The sequence below is a fragment of the Polypterus senegalus genome, chromosome 4, assembly GCF_016835505.1.
Source record: "Polypterus senegalus isolate Bchr_013 chromosome 4, ASM1683550v1, whole genome shotgun sequence".
Classification (NCBI taxonomy): domain Eukaryota; kingdom Metazoa; phylum Chordata; class Cladistia; order Polypteriformes; family Polypteridae; genus Polypterus; species Polypterus senegalus.
In genome coordinates this window covers 63,328,874-63,347,148 of record NC_053157.1, presented here as the reverse complement: position 1 = coordinate 63,347,148, position 18,275 = coordinate 63,328,874, and the positions used below count along the sequence as shown (strand labels likewise).

General features: G+C 36.8%; 1 protein-coding gene across 2 annotated transcripts in view; it reads right to left on the bottom strand.

Moving 5' to 3' along the window:
• The window catches only part of scarb2a (scavenger receptor class B, member 2a), an 83,442-nt gene extending 66,123 nt beyond the window's left edge, over positions 1-17,319 (bottom strand). The window contains exons 1-2 of one of the 2 annotated variants that reach the window (XM_039750778.1): positions 17,204-17,319; positions 16,157-16,298 (exon numbers count right to left, since the gene is read on the bottom strand). In XM_039750778.1, coding sequence (XP_039606712.1) covers positions 16,157-16,276 — 120 coding nt within the window. In that variant the 5' untranslated portion in view covers positions 16,277-16,298; positions 17,204-17,319. Of the gene's footprint in view, positions 1-16,156; positions 16,583-17,203 lie in introns of those variants that run through there. The other variant, XM_039750777.1, reaches the window with a different exon arrangement.
• Between the last annotated feature and the right edge of the window lie 956 nt (positions 17,320-18,275).

Here is an 18,275-nt window from a genome sequence, read left to right as displayed (position 1 = left end):
TTTAAAGGTTGTTTTTTATTTGCGTGTGGTTAATGCAAATGCATTACATACCCCGGGGGCTGTCCCATCCATTGTTGGCTGTTACAGCTCTGGATAATGGTATGCTGGCCTTGCAAAGCATTACAGCCACTAGGGAAAAAAGTTCTCCTAAACAGAAGAATTACCAGTACATCATTCAACGAACAAGATTTGCTGCAAATAACGCTTTCACAAAATTTAGGAATCAGCACTACTTATCATCATTAATCAAGTCTTTCTGAAATAAGTCTTTATATTTGTAGATCTGTCATCTAATAGCTGAGATTATAGATGTTCATACTTAAAATGTTATTTAAAAACTATATTTAAAATACTTTGGGTTAAATAAATGAACACCACCATGAGGTCCATAATGTATTAACATGCCATTTTCAACAAGAAATAACTTGACCTTCATGAGCAATCAAAAGTTAGATAACCATGGGAAAAAAATTGTGAAACTCTGCATTGCCTCATTTAATTTTTATATATATTTAAGGACATCAGCATTTTTTTTTTTTTTTGGTGGAGCTTTGTTACAACCCACACTGAGATGGTATATATGCAACTTGGACAACAAAAAACAAAGTAGCCACAGGAGCTTACAAACACTGAAACATGAGATTTCAGTTGTGGTTACTTGCTTTCCTCTTTTCTCTTTGATTACACCAGTTTATGAATTCTGGGATTGAAAAGACAATCTAAGTTTTATCATTGCTGTAACATGGTGAAAGCCAAAATGAACTCAAATGCTCAACATGGGCATAAGTCATAGAAATATTTGCAGTACAACCAAGGTTGGCACTATGCCATCTGTTGTAATGGTTGAAGTACTAACAAAATATACTGTTATTGCTTTGATGATCCCACAAATAGTGCACCAAGAACATGAGCAATACCAGAGACAGAGAGAGAAAACAAACTTGGATTTTGCATACTAACAATTAAATTAAACAGCTTATATGAAAGTAAGCAATCCCATATGTTGGAAACAACACGCAGATTTGTATGAGGGATATCAATCATTTAGTTAAAATTTGCTTAATACCAAAGCAAAAATTCATTCATTCATTAAAAACAAAATGCAAGGGCACTGTATATATTCTTTTTCTTCTTCTTGAAATCTTTGAATATTCCTTTATTTTTCCTCCATGAAACAGGAATTACTTTTACTAATGTTCTTTGATCTATAACCCACGAATTTTAAAAACAGATAAAGTTCCTCAAAAAAATACTGAAAAGCTGATTAAATCCTTAATAATTTAAAAATGTATCTTATATATAGATATGTACTGTAAAATAACTTATTTTACATAGGATTCCAACATTTACACAATGCCTTGAACATAAATGGCATTTAACAAGCAAAAACAAATGCATAAGCAATGTATTAACAAACACTGCCAGACCTTCAACTATTGTACACTATCTTACATTGACGAGACATCTAGAATTCTAATCAGCTCACAGAAGGTCAACTTTCAAAAAACAGACAGCTGCCCTAAGAAACTCCAAAGGAACATGTACAGGACGTTACAGTATATAGTACTGTCTGCTCCACATACTTAGGAAAAATCACTTGCACAATTAAGAGTTGAGTTATGCCACAGAATACGATATGGTACCTGTATGACCTACGACATGAACAATTGTATCTCCAACTTTAGTTATTTCACTTGATACTAATGATCCGACTCTGTAGTCCCTATTGGAGGAATAAATTGACCCTCCTCTCCTATTCATGTCAAACTTGTTCTATACAGTATGTCACTTTTCATTTACACTGCTGTTGGATGCAATGATTGTTCTATAACAGATAAAAAAATGCATTTTTTATTGGCAAGGTATTCTGAAATAATACTTTAGTGACAAAAAATGTGAATATATTGAGTGCCAATTATGAGAATTTTCTGTCTCATTTTCCAACTATGAGTTAACTCAAACACATTCTTAAGAGAGTTTTGCTCAATAACAAAATACATTTAATTGGTATATTAAAATACCTCCCTGATTTTACAAAGCTTCAGGAACAAATTGACCTATTGTCACTACAGAAGTCAACGTCAATTGCTGCCTTCTAACATGCTCCTGTAAATTTTCAGCGGTCATTCACAATTTTATTTGAGGGTACGCATTCTTTTAAATTTGAAAAGATGTATATTGTTAATACAGTTTTAAATTCATATAAGTGCTCTCTCCAGTCAGTGCTGCTTAGCCTGTTAATATTGAGTTATTTGACTTTGGTTTACTTTGCCATTAGAAATACAATTCAGATTTTATATTAAATGCAAATGAGAAAGAAGCATGAAGAAGAACAATTAGTTCAGGGTTTCAGACTGAGCATAGGCTATAGGAATCACACCATTTGTTTAAAATCTTGTCTAGTTTAACTTGCTAAAGTCAGAAAAGTCAGGAAAAGAGACATACAACAATTTTATGGCATCATAGGATTTCACTTTAGGGTGTAAGTGAGTTCAGAAAGAAAAATGCAAACTCTTTGGAAGAGTGTAATGAAGTGACCAATCATCTGTAAGTTGCAAGAATTTTACACTACTGGTTAAAAGTTTTAGAACACCTCATTTTTTCTTTAAATCTAACCAGTTGCAATGCAATAAATGACCTACAATGGTGAAAAGGTAAGTGGTTAACTGCCAGAGAAGGTTGTAGTTGTTCCCTGAAGAAGACCCATTTGTGATATTCTGATATTTCCTTTTTTACAATTGAATAAATTTAAAGAAAAATCGAGGTACTGTAAAATTTTTGACCAGTAGTGTACATGTACTTATAATAATAATGAGATAGATTGGTAGCAAAAAAAAAAAAAAAAACACCAATAAAGAGTAACTGATTAGATCACTGTAATAAACCTATATAATAAGCTAAATGTCTGTTATTCTAAATGAGCCCAGTAGCTAGAATTTACAGAATTAAGTAAAACTGCTACACAATTACAGCATATAAACAACTCTATAATAAAACACACCTGAGAGCACCTGCCAATAGTCTGCCAGTTAGCATGAGGCAACATTTCACTGTATCATAAACTTCGACACATAATACTGCCGATACAAAATGTGGCCTTGTATTGTGTACTGCATGATATTACCACGACTAAAATGAAACACTAAGGCAAACAAAAACGTCTTCGGTTGAAAGCAAGAACAAATGTACTGTATAACGTGACTGCATTTTGGCAGAACTGTTATTCACAATCTGTATAATGTTGTGTACACATTATACAATTATAAATGGGCTGTGACCGCAGGTTAAGTGATTTGTGTACACTTAATTACTCCGATTCATGGATTGACAGAATCAAACAATTTTTCCATAAATGCATCATTACACCAGGACTGTTTTCAAATAGAATTCTATTGGGACCGGCAAACTTATTATTGTACGGGAACAGTTCTAATAATATACTCAAATTTCAACTCTCACGAGCTGTGGCTGTGCAAAGGAATACTCGAAACATCGATACAAGAAATAAAGCAGCCAAATTAGCAATACTCGGTTTTCTGATTAAATAATATGCCCCCTGCCAAGTCTATACTTACTGAGCGAGTGTCACAACAGAGGGGTCTCAGCTTCAGGCAGACTGCTGAAATTCTAATTTTTCTTAACAGGAAATATAACATTTTCCTTTCATTTCTTCATAAATCTAGTCGGGACCCACAGTTAATTGGTCAGTAAGTGTCAGAGATGGCTGGGGTGGTGACCCAGCCGGGACACCTAGGAAGACCGGAGGAGGGCTTACGCCTTCCCCAGACCATGTGGGGGTGACCGCCCTGGTTCCTCTGGGGGCCACGGGTACAGAGCTTTGAAGCTCCACCCTGTAGGAGCCTGTGGTCACTGCCAGGGGGCGCCCCCATGCCTTTGGAGCCCTGGACCTCAGCACTTCCGCCACACCCGTAAGTGCTGGGGGGGTTGGGGTTAAGACTGGGGACACCCGGAGTGCTTCCGGGTACGCAGCCGGCACTTCCGCCACACGGGGGCGTGTCGGTGGGAGATTGCAGGGAAGCACCTGGAGAACATCCGGGTGTGTATAAAAGGGGCCGCCTCCCTTCATATGATCGCGAGAGTCGGGAGTGGAGTAGACTAAGCAGGATAAGGGAGAGGATAAAGTGAGGCATTGTTGTGGCCAGAACTTTGTGGGGACTTTTGGGATGTGTGCACTTTAATAATTGTAAATGTATAATAAACGTGTGTGTGGTGAAACCAACGTGTCTGCCTGTCTGTGGCCGGGTCAGTCTCCACATAAGATATTCAAGCAGGATTAAAAAAAAAGGACAGACATTTATAGATCAAATTTTGATGTTAATTCAGAAAACAAACCAATAAACTTAAATTTGGAAAAATTGTCATAATTGCCTCACACAGCATTACAGCAACATTAGCACTTGCATGCGCTAATTAAACAGCACATCTTATATTACTATGTTGCCAATATTTTATGTTAATATTCAAGATTGTAATATATAAGAAAAGGCTTACAAAAACTTGTGCATTTGCCCACCAATTTCAATGTTGCATTGTTTTGATTTATAATCATCTAATAATATGAGACATTAAACATACAGTACACTTCTTTTATGAAAACCATATATATCGTGTGACTATTGCAGTGTGAAGCCTGATTTTGGGATAAATATATCGTCAGTGTCTCAGTTTCTAGAGTACTGACGAATTTCCTCCAAAAAACAGGTATATATAGTTACATTTTGAGATCTCAAAAGCAGATTTTGCAAAAGAGGGTAGAGCAGGAGGGTGGTTACACATGCTTATGATAGAACACTTTATTTACACAGAAAAGCTCTTAACTTCCCCAGAAAGGCAAACCTAGTATACCTGTACATTAGTCTGTATTTTTACATATTCTCATCAAGTAAATACTACAGTCAAACTATGGTGGAGGCCAAGTTTACTGGATGCTTTTAAGGATCAATCATTTTTTGCATTTTCGAGAGAATTCAACATTACAGACTACATGGTAAACATAAATATATAGACTAACAGCCAGTTCTGGACAGTTTTTGTTTTCTTAAATAGGGCATCATCCAAGCATGTGGAGAACCTGTTGCATAAACATGCATAAAACAGATGTTATTGCAATAATTTACATTTAATTGAAGTTAAAACATAGATTGGATTGTGAAACAAAAACTTCATTTGTTGCTATTAATGCAGTCAAATGTAAACTATGAAAGCTGTGCCCACAAAATTACTGGGAATAAAAACCAAAGTATTAACAAATAAACATATGGCTGCAGAGGTATTTTAAGGTATTAGAAAACTAGGTAAAAGACCTTAAGTTCACAATGATCAAAACTGTCCAGCACCACACCCCTGGGAGAGGACATCAGCAACCAATTATTACGCAGTGAGACTTTTTGGATTTTTAAACTTAACACCTTCATTCCCAATGAACAGAATGATTCATATTGTTATTTATAATACATTTGGTAAGTTCACAAAGCAAGGTTTTAAATATTAGACCTATACTCGTAAGATCCAGTGTACTGGTGGCTAGCCTTCCTTTGTATTATTATTACTTATGCAGACTACCAATCATGGGGCACAGAGCTTGAATTTGTGAAAGAGAGGGTAGTTTCTCCCCCAGTGTAACAACAAATGGGGAGATTTTATTGGCTCAGAGAGCATTTTAGCATATAGTTTATAAAGAATGATTGTCATGGGCTGCTTGATTTATCATAACATGCATGTACTAAAACTATTCACGGTCACTTTTCTGCAAAAAAAAAATATATATATACTGCTTAAAATACAGAAAAATAAAACCTAAAACATTATACTATCACTGCATATGAATTACTGAACAACAACACTATTCAGAATGTGTATTTATACGCACACATTTGCAGTTTGTTAGAAAAATCGATTTGTCAGGTTTGTCATGAGATTTATATTTACATCACTATATGGAGAAGATTCTAGTTGGTTAACAACACTGATCAACAGTAATATTTAATGAACAAGTTAAATTTCAAATGTCACACACCTGATACTTTAGCTCATCAAATCTTCCCCCGCTTTTTTAGATTTGTCTCAATTTTAAGGATACCTTTGTGAAATCAAACACGTCAATTTAAGATTATTTGTTTCAGAATTTCAATAAGACAGTTTTTGTTTTATAGATTTTCAAGCTACCTAACATAAAAGTGTTTAATGCTTTTGCTTTGCTTATGCCCATGTATTATCATAGAATTAGACAATGAACTGGACTGACTGTAAGTGCAGAAAAGGGACACAAACACATCATTTGCTCCAGTATTCAAATGTTTATATTATGAGCTATACTCAAATTTTAAGTGTCATAATAATGAGCATTACTTTGGTTTCAAAATACCCTACAAATATAGCACATTTCATTGTTTGCCTATTCGTTTTCAGGAATTACGTATGCTGTGTCAGTAGTCCCACTAATTGAGCATCTTAGATCACATGCTTCCATTAACACGCTGCATGTTGTATGATGGAGAGATCTGTCTTATGCTTCCAATCATTAACAAATGCTTGGCCAGAGTGAATGTTTTGAAGCACTAAACAAATACTGTGCAATTTATTTTGGAATGATGTGTGATTTTTATTTCACATCTAATTCTAGAATGGTATTAAGTGGCAATAAGGAAAGCCTTTTCATGCTTTGAAATTGCAGCAAGATTTTACCATTTTATTAAGTTAAACCATGTGGTTTAAACCATGTTGCGCAAAAGTTCAAGCTCTGGGGGAATGTGTTGACTTTCTGCATAGTTTATTGTGTAATCATAAAATTAACGCATATCAGGTAAGGAAGACTTCACTAAACGGTGGTTGAGTTAAGGAAGGTTGCAGTTTGGAAGTAAGGTAATATTTTAAGGAAGGGAAGACGAACGTTTTGAGCTAAGATAGTAATACTCCCTAATCATGGTTCCAGAGAATGGTAGTGTGATCCATGAACACTGTAGGAAAATGTGGATAAGAAGAGTCTTTTGATTTTAAATAAACCAAATGATCACTTCCATTAGCAATCCCAGTAATTAATATGTGAAGGTTCCTACTTCATTTTCTTGCTCTGATTCTGCAGTTCCTAGCTGTTAGAAATGAAGCTTACTGCTTTTCAGAAACACAGTACACTGAACTCAATTACTGGCACAGAGGTTAAGCTTAGAAGAGTAGGTCTTAGATCTAGTTCAGGGCTTACAGCCTCATGACTCTATACAGTGTAGCTTCCATGCCCAAAGAAACATTCTTTGTTGCTTCCAAGAGTGGGTCAGCTTCTTGCTCCAAAGAGACCAGACAGATGCATTGTATGCACCTTGTTTTAAAGGAAGGTGTTATATCTAGTGATTAAATCAAAGTCCTTACAAGCCACAGACCAAGTGTCAGCTCCCTGATGTGAAATTTTATCCATCAGAGCAAGCCAAAGTTCAGCCTGTGGTTACAAGTTTTAAAGGAATGGATTTTTAAGCCTGCTTGTTATCAGAAAAAGCTTAGAAATAATGCTGACCAAATGTTGGTAGAGTTGGAAGGTATTTCAGCAACTTAAAAGGAAAACTGTCTGTTCTCTTGTATCTCGTGCGTGCCAATGAAAGCCTAACAAAATGAACAATGCCCACTTTGTCCTACAACACATGTGCTTTTTGATTTTATTTACTCTCTTTAAGCTTTGGGAAAGAACAATGTGTTCATACACTGGTTTTAATATACTTTAGAAGCTCTTCTTCATGGCTACAATCTGGATTTGCATCTTCACACTTACATTTTATTTTTGGTTTCAGCAACTGTTCAGTATTTATTGTTATGATTACAATTTATATAGTTTATCTTTTTGGGGGGTATAGTTGACTTTTTTCTTTTGCTGCAGAACTTTGGTGTGTTTTCTCCATTTGGGCATATAATGATGATTTAATATTGGTTTATATAATTGACTAGCTGGGTGTTAACTCTTTTTATGGCACCAAAGGTTAATCGGATGTGTAGAAGAACTATGTAACTAATGGAGTACTTATATGTTATACAATATTTGTTATCCCCATACCAACCACCCCCAAGCCCCGGGGCTAAAATCATTAGGTCACTGGCGCTCCTTATTCTTGAAATGACTACATACAATTGCATATAAGTAAAACATTCCTACCATAGATCAATTCTTTGCTTTTCTAGTTACAGTACTTGGCTTTTATTGATGGTCATTGCAAAACACAACTTTACAGGAAACTGTATTCTTTTGAATTCAAACATGTAATTAGAAAGAATGCAAATGTTAAAATATAAAATATAATTTCACATACTGTATTAGCAGATCCTGAAAAAGTGGTAGCTTCAGTTAGATTTGAATGTAATGCTTTGATCTGTGATCTAGTACTGTTACAAACTTTTGTAAGGTTTGCATCAAAAGAAATATTAAATTGTAGTTTCCTTTAACTTATTACATACTATACAGCACTGATGTTTACAGGCTGAACATTTAAACGTCTCATTGAATGAAATGAACATTTTTCTCATTGTACAGATAAGAAGTGTTGAAAATAATGTTATGAACTACACTATGTACAATGTCCACCTCCTCTATGTACTGTTCCTGGGTGGCATAGAGCTCCCTAACAGAAAGCTGATCATACTTTTAACAATGCAGAGGTCGGGCAACTGGTTGTTTTATTCAGCACGGTAACACCTTCTCATTAAAATTCACTTTGACGCTATATTGTTTCATCTAGCAGTAGGAGGCTCCCCTGTGATGATTTCGGATCCTTCTGGACACTCAGTCATTTCATTAGTTTGTTTCCCCAATGGTAATTTCAGGACTGCCCGGACACTCCGTTGTTTCATCGAATGGGGCAGGTTAGGGGTAGTCCTTGTTCATATCAGCAATCAGACACTCAATCATTTAGCTGACCTACCCCCTTGGTGATTTCGGCACAGTGCAGACATTCTATTGTTTCAATAAGCTGGAAGGAAGGGGTGATTTTGGCACTCAGACAAACAATTTTGTCAAGGGATAGGAAGGGGGGGGTAAATCAAACGAAAAGGACCTTATCATTAAAGGCCACTAGACGTACACCCAGAGAGCCCTGATGGTAGATTTACCCCCTATATGTGGTGTACAACTTAAGTGAGCTGTACAAGCATTTAAACTGACAAAGCCATGCCATCATTCCGGGCTTGAGTTTCTGTTTGTGAAATGGAGTGTAGAGGCTTGTTGTGGTCTGACCTCCAAAAGGATAACTGATCTCTCCGCAGTACTGCATGTATTTTACCACAAGGCCACCCCTCCAACTCCACTTTCTTTTAAGTTTAAATATATAAGAGCGCTCAACAAAGAAATCTACAGGTAAAACTCCGTTACAACAAAATTTTCAATACCACAAAGTATTTTTATGGTCCCCATATGACACGAGTCTATAGAAATCTTGTTACTACGAAGTACATTCAGCAGATACTTTCATTACAACGAAGTGCCCAAAAGACCTTGAAATGCCGGAATGAATCATCCACAGAGCAGTTAGTTCTTTAGCCACAGCTCAGTTATGCACAATCCCCAAACAGAAACACACTAATTTTTTTTTCTTTCTTCGAACTTTCCTCATACTGTTTTTTTTTTCACCTTTTTTGTTTTGTTTGCTCTCAATTGCGGCAAAAAGAAAAAAAGATGTTGCCAGTGAATTCGGAATTTCGCCATCAACACTGTCAACTTTCTTGAAAGACTGAGCAAAAAAAGAAGGAAAATCTCAGGTTGCAAACGTTTGTGGACTGCTGCATTTGAAGATGTTGAAAAAGCAGTTTTTATGTGGTTCAGTGATGCTCGTTCAAGAAACATTCCTATTAATGTGGCGTTCATTCAAGAAAATGTGAGGTTTGTAAACTCTCTTGGGACCTCCCCCAACTAGGGAGCACGCCGAAGAGTGTCCCGAAGTGCGATCTCCACGTCTGTATGGGGCAACAGCAGGCTCATAGCTATGGTGCGTCTCTCCGCCAAAGTAAACAGAAAAGATCTTGATGGGTGATGCAAGGTTAGGAGCACGTAAACTGTAAATGCAGATAACAGAATTACTTGGTCACTGAGCTGGCCACGACCCTGCCTGACTGCTGTGTCTGTGTATAGCAGAGTGGCAGATTACACTACAATAAATAACTGTGCCATTCCTGTTTCAAGCTGAATAAAGCTGACTTTGCTAAAGTACTGAGACTAAGCCTTGTGTTTTGGGGTGCAAACAGGGACTTATAGCATGACCCAATCTTTTATGATTTGCTTCTGTGTCGCTTCAATGCAGCGCTATAAGCCTGCTATTGCCCTGCCCCAGCAACGGACAAACAATCTGACACAGCCGCTGCAATCGCGCTTTGAGACGCACTTCAACGTGTCATTCCTGTTGGGTGGGGAGTGGGGGGAGGGGATCCCAAAAGTGTTCAGAAACCTCACAATATGAAGAAGAAGAAAAGGATGATTCGGCTTCTGATTGATAATTGTGCTGCACAGAACATGCTTCCATGTTTAGATAATGTTTGCGTTGAATTCCTCCCATCCAATTGCGCAGCAGTGCTTCAGCCATTGGATTTGGGCATCATTCGCACCCTGAAAGTGTATTATGGCAAGGAAATGCTGAGAGAAATTCTCATCAGCATAACTTGTAGGCAGGAGGAGATTAAAATGAATGCGAAAGAAGCTATTGAAATGATTGCAAACACCTGGACACAAGTTAAAGAAAGCACTATAGCAACAAATACAGAATATCATTACAATGAAATTTTCGTTACAACAAAACATATTTTTTAGATCCCTGGGAGTTCGTTGTAAGGGAATTTTACCTGTAGTTTGAATTTGTACGCATTTTATACTGCATTGCAAAGAGTAAGAAGATGCCAACAGAATAAGGAGTACTGAGTGTGCCTAAGGAGGGCCACTTGCTAACCACATCATCTGTGAGTTTCACCTAGCTTTTCTTCATTCACTTCACATCTAATTTTCCATACAGTTCCCACCTCTTTTTTTCCCCCCTATGCAGGACAGCTGCCCTCTTTCGCTTGCCACTCCCCATTTCTCTGTATGACTGCAGCCACAACTTGGTTAATGGAGCTGTTCTACTTGCAATACTCATTTGCATGAACTGCACACCCAATTTCTCTGTGTGATCACCACTGACATGGTCCATAAGAATAGCTCACTCAGTAAACTTTGTCAAAGACAAATAATGAGAAATAAACGTGTCAGCTAATGTCTTTTTTCCATAACATCACAAATTTCATTCTAATTCATAAAGCCATTTTTGTGATTTTGGGGTATTTAATTAACCATCGAGTGATGTTACATCCTTCCAAATTTCACCTTTTTAACTAAATGGGAAAGAGTGTTTCTATTGATGAGTGAGTGATCGAATCAACTTTGCATTTTTGCATTTTATTTTTTTAGATAGATAGATAGATATTATTTTATAATTAAAACCTTAGCATCTTTCTCCTCATTTTCCACTTTGTTTACAGCAATAATTATTTGATGTCTGTAGATTCTAGCAAGGGGGCTTATTTAAGGGTAAAAGAGGCTGGGATTTCAATATACTGTAACTGGTTTTCCCCATTCTACCCAATAAGGGACATGAGTCTTTCCATTCAAACTCTGAATATAATGGAACTGGTTACAGTTGAGTTTTTATCCGTCTACTCATTTCCAAACTAACTTACTCACCTTAGGGTTAAAAGGAGGTTTTGCCAAACAAGCAGCACTGGATGCACAGCAGGAACCAACTTAGGGTGGGATATCATAAAATTGCAAGGCACACACAAAAATTCTTAGTCAATACATAGATAATGTAGAGATGTAATCTACAATTGACACAAAATGAGCTTTCTTTCTATGTTTATTCTGTGGAGACACCCATTCAGTAGGATGCTAAAACATCAAACTTCTTTCTAAACACAAATAAATACTTTTTTTAAGCTGAATTGACAAAACATATCTTTATTTGTCAGGCTTGATTTCACAAACTTGACAATAAAGGAAGAGACTTGGAAAATGAAAGTATCAGCAGTTTATGACATCTTATATTTGAATTAAGTTGACCTGTCCAGTAAACATTACTTTCCAGTAAGTGGGATTAAGGAACTAATTGTTTCTGAAGTGCCAATGCAAATTCAGCAAATATCTTGAAGGATACAAAAGTATTCTGTGGACAAATCTGATTAAAAATGCATTGCTTTATGAAAGTAGTTTTAAACAATTTTTATAAATATTATGTTGAGTATCCTCAAAAATCATTGAATCTGTGTGCTGATGGCATGATATGGTTAGGATTTTGATTGCAATGATTTAAACAGCATTTATTTGTTAATTAGCAAAAAGAATTCTTTGCACAATTCTGGTATGCATACACTGTAGAGATGTGTCAGGGACTCCAACAACACTCCCAAGCTAAGCCTATAAAATACTCTTCCCATTTTATTACACGAGGATGATAAATAAAGCACTTTATTAAAAGCAAAGCTACCTCCCTGACGTTGTACTCATCTTGATCACTTTCAAATTTATACAGTGGTTTAAGAAAGTATTCAGACCCCTTCACTATTGTGAACACTTTATTTTGTTAACAAATTTCACGTATTTGTCCATCAACCCATAATGACAAAATGAAAACGTTTTCAGAAAGGCTTTGAAAGTTATTACAAATAAATTATCACTATGCATTATTGAGTGTAAAGTGGGAAAAAGGCAAATGTATTCATTTAAATCTACAATACAACAAAGTGCACAGAAAGTGAAGCAGTAGGTGTACTTTCTGAATGTACTGCACGTGTCAAAACATTGCTCTCAATTGTAATATAAAGATTAAGTAAGGAAAAGGAATTCTCTATTTTTGTATAACCCACCCCAAGCCTTCCAAGGTTAAATCTAGCATAATGAATATTCCTGAACTGACACAAATATATATTAAAAAAATAAAATACACCTATCAGGAAAGCTGTTCCAAAAAAAATTATAAACAGTTTAGGATTATAAACCACTCATATTGACAATGTTACCTTATAAAGCTACTGTTGCAAACTACAGAATTTACCGTATCCTGGAAGCCACCTGCCCTGCCCTTGCAAATGCACTGTCACTAAAACCTCACAAGGTCCAAAATCATTTTTCTTAGAATTAATGTACTTCTGAAATAAATACCTCAGCTAACTCCAAAAGTTTTTGGAACTCTTATGAGGGGGGAAAGAAAACAGCAGCTTATTAGAATAAACAACAGTAAAGGCTATGTTAAAGTTGAAGTTGTGTGTGTAATATATATTTATTACACACATCCACTTTATACTTCGATAGATTTAGAACTATTGATGAAATGAAAGGGTTGAATGTTCAAACATATGAAAATATTATTTGTAAAGGGGCACGTCATGCATTTAAAACGTTTTTTACTGTCATAGTTATTGTTGTATATACTGTGCATCAAAACACATACTGCAGCACAATTAAACAACATACCATGAAATGACTTTCTCAGCACTGGGTCACCACGGATGAGGCACACCTGACTATTCCAGTATCATAGGGCACAAGACTAAATACATACTGGACAGCGCGCCAGTCCATACACCATATTTAGAAAAATAGGGTCAATAGAGAACTTCTAAAATCAGCTAAATGAGGTTGACTCACTGCAGGCTCACCCTTTCTTAATTTACTTCCTATACTAAATGTGTTTCATGCTGAAAGTCACAAATAAAGTTGCTAGTCAGTTCAAATGAACATAACCTAAAACAAAACTTTGGCTTTTTTTTTTCCGGCTTAAAAATAATTTTAAAAATATCTTAAATAAAACACACAACTAGCCATATTACTATACATAAATGTAGGCAGAGTCTGCACTATTACTTTAGCAAACGTGTCTAGTAAACAGTCAAAAATAAAAAAAACACTTTTTTAAAAAATGATCTAATTTTAATCTGCATACTGTTACTCAAGCTACAAAAATAACCTTTCCCTCAACAGAGCACCACAGACCAATACAACACACTCTTCCAATCTTTTATCTGTTTGGTTCTACAGAATATAAAATTGAATCTAGAATATAACCATGATTAAAGTTTACGTACTGTGTTACATAAACTACGTTTACAGAGAAGTATGACAACACATCGGTTAAGATTCCAGGAGACTAGATATGAAATCCCAGCTCAGTTTCTGTTAGTATGAAGTTTGCACATTCTTCCAGAGAGTACCCTGGGTATTCCACATCCTAGGGATGCCAATGTCACTTAATTGTGAAGAGTGAAGGAATGCATACGGTAATGGACTTGCTCCTCTTCCTGGGTTAGTTGCTGTCTGACAAATAGTGCTGCAAGTGTCCCTTAAATTTCATTCAAGCTTGATAAAGTGGATGAATTAAACAATCTAATTTATACAAATTCTCTAAACTCGTTTTTTTAAAATAAATATACACTAAACCCTCTTTTACTTTTTTTTTTTTTATAAAACATTTGACATGTTGACGATAGCAACATAACATCCATAAACCTGCTTAATCCAATCCCGAGTCACAGGGGGCCAGGGTAGCTGTATATGAAATAAATGGTTTCTTTATACACCACAAATTGCTTCCTAATGGGGGTCACTGTGAAGAGAAATTAATGCCACTTGGATGAACTTGGTAATGACTGCCTTTGGCATAACTCCAGCAATTCTGAACCTGCTATGAAAACTAGAAAAGGCACTTTAAATGAATAGACTTTTCATGGTAAGAGTTTAAAAACAAAGTTAAAAGTATGAGGCAGATTTTATCATAATTTTAAATGTCTTCCAAAAAAAGGTGACGTTTTCAGATTTCATCTTTTCACTTACAAAAATGTCATTTTGGCACATACAGCAGTACTAGAATAAACTGAAAACATCTAGTTTTATACTGCTAAGAATTAGTGTACAATGAACCAACCTGGTCGCGTTTTTGGAAGACCTGGCATTGACACTTTATTATGTAGCAATACGTACACATTGGCCAACAAAACAAAATTACAGTATATGCTTTGGGGCACCCACCCTTAACTGCAAACTTTGTTTTCTTTCCAGCCTAAAGTCTGACAGTGTGTGTTTAAGATAGGCTGGGCTGCCAAATGATTTAATTAAAACAGTAAACAAGACTGCTTTAATTACATTTTTTTACAGTGGGGTGACTGGCGCACCACCTTGTAAAAAAATCCTGCCTTGCACAATCAAAATATCACTGATTTTTTACCTCTTCAATACAAATGCTTACTTCATTTTTATACACAGTTTACATATACAAAAACAGTAGATATGTAACGCGGGTGTTTGAGGACATGGCGTGGATACCTGAGGATCACATGCGCGTGATTATTTTTAAACGTTCTTGTTTGCTTTGCAGACCAACTATACGAAACCACTTTTTTCGTCTTACACAATCGACCATATCTTCTCGGCTATCTTCACGCAATATCAAGCACTAATTCATCTCTTACAGGAACAAAAGAACGTGCAGGAAACATAAAACAAGCTGTGTCTTCACAATTCATTTCTATAATCTTCACGCAGTCTTTGCCCAGGAACACGAGGTGTACTTGTCTAGTAGTTCCGAACAAACGGATTCTTTTATGGAGTAAGCGTTTCGGTGAACGTTTTTTTCTATGTGACAATGCGCGCCGCTAGCCGGCTGTCAGCAGACAAAGCCGCGCCACACTTTGACACGTCCGTTCACTTGCCCATCGCCAGATACTCCCGGCTTCTAGCCACGCTATTTAGAATCTAGGATTCTCCTTTCCTTTCCCCGGCCGATGGGCACGACAGCACTTACAATTCTCGTATTTACCCGACAAGGAGAAGAGCAAAAATAAATAAATAAATAAATAAACTGACATGCAAAATGGAAAAGAAGACAACGTAAAACTTGTTACGAAGGCAAGCTTACAATGTGCTACGATGCCAGAGGTCTCACGCATACCCTGCTGCACTTCGATAGCGTCTTAAGACACCTTCCCAGTTAAGACTTGACCACCGGCACCAAGGGCACTTCAATGAATGGGTCTCCTATAAAACAGATTAGTCCTATCTGTCCGCGGCCACGATCATTTAAGCAGTTAGCACTAAAAGTGGTTATGATAAAAGTGTAGTTTACTAAGAAAAATAACTCCAATTATTACTTACCGATTTAAGGCGCTTTTCAAACAAGGTCGGGAAAACCTGTGCCACAAGGAGGGCGATCCCAATAATAAGTAGGTGAGCAGAGATAATCCCAGTCGCGTAAATTCCACATGACCTTTTCATTCTCAGGCTGTAGCGAATTAAACTAGAAACAATAAAAAATAAATAAACAGCTAATGACAACTGACGATGTAAGCACACAGACGAGCTAAGCAGTTATCCACGCTCCACACTTCACTGACACGCCGCTACCCTGCAGTTGCTAACTTCATGCTGACAGGCCAATACTTTTTCAAGTAACTGCTGACTTGTCCTGTGGGTTTCAATCTTTTTTTTTAAATCTCAAACTCTCTTATCTCCTCCTCCCGTTTATAACTGAGAGTAGAAAAAACAAACTGGCAGCTCAGAAAAAACGAGACACACATTCTCCCGCCCCTTTCCTCCACCTCACTCACTACCGCCCGCGCGCGTGCACGCACATGCTCACAGTCACGCGGAAAGCACGCAAGCCCCCTTTACTATAGCGAAGTCATTGAAAGTCAATTTTAAGGCTGCCCAAGTACCATGCGTTTACTATTTGTTACCGATGACTGTATACAAAGCTTTCAGAGCATTTGCGAAACCAAGTAAAGATGGTGAATTTGATCTTTCATGTTTCTTCATTTTTTTTTTTGTAAAAGAGAAAAGCCACAAGCTTAGTCAAGCTGTTGAAATAACCGCGAATATGCTGATGAAAATACTTTCAGGAGTGCAGCCATCAGTTAGTTTTATTATATGGGGCTTGAAACGGTTACCCAGTTTTCATTTTTGGTCAGTATCAAAGCTTCTACTTGACTGGATTTTGGAAAATACTTGTTTTTATTGAACATTACATCAATGAAAATTTTCGGAGGTAACTGCCGGCGGCAAGCAGTTACTCATTACTACACGCTAAACATTCACAGCATATACGATGGTAAGGCGTGTGACTTTCATAGGTTGTTGGACTCTTTTTTTTTATCTTACTTGGAAGCCTCAATCTACACGCGAGGGGCATCTTTCACACCCCACCTTTCATGAAAGTCTTTGTTTTCCGGCTACCCCCTTCCATCCCCCGCTGATTCCTTAATAAGCTCAGTGAGATGTAACTGCGACAACCTGCCCGCATTAACCACAGCGTCTGTTCATTGACCGATTAATGTAAGCCCCGCCTCCGAGTCTCATACGTCAAACAGTTCAGTGATACGATTGGCTGAATACGACAAAGTATACGATCGACCCATAGTGGTGTGTTATTCTCAGCCATAGAGGATCAAAGCGTCACAGGCGCGTTTATTTATGTGCGCAGATATTCTGCTGTTACGGAGTGAATATGACGCATAATTGAATAATTTTGTATTGTTTGTTTCAAGGAATTTCTACTTTGTTGGTGTTGTTTCAAATAGCATTCAGAAGTGAATAGAATTTTAATTTTAAAACACGCTTTTTATTGAAGGCATGTTAAGTTTATAATTGTATATGTAGTATATTACGTACATAAGTACAATTAAATTCTTACTTGCAGGTCTCCACAGAGCAATTGCCAATAATACATTACTAAGAAAAGACAAATACATAAAAAGTATGCATAGCATGCAGCACACACGTATGTACACATACATACAAAATAATATATATTATATATTTGCAAGCTGTTTATATATGCAGTCTGTGTTACAATGTTTGTTATTATAATCAGCTGTTCAGCAACCTTATGACCTATAGATTGAAACTGTCCCAGAAACTACCAATGTGAGTGCCAGTGGTCCTGTACTGTTTGCCAGAAGGAGGGTGTGAGAAAACAGCTGCAGGATAGCTAAGGACTTTGTTTCCTTTCTCAGGCAGCAAGGGTTGAGGATATGGCCTCAACAGAGGGCAGCTGGGTGCTAGTAATATTTTGTACCACCTTCACCACCCTCTAGTGCTTTTCTGGGGTATAGCCAGGAATTCATTTACATGACGCAGTGGGATGAAGGGAATGAATGAATTCTGTCTGTGATCAATCAGTTGGAACTGTCTTTTGAAATATTTTCGGGGAGCTTCAAACCTGAAACCTGAGCTTTACCCCGAGCCCCTGTCACATCTATTGTACACGTATTGTTCT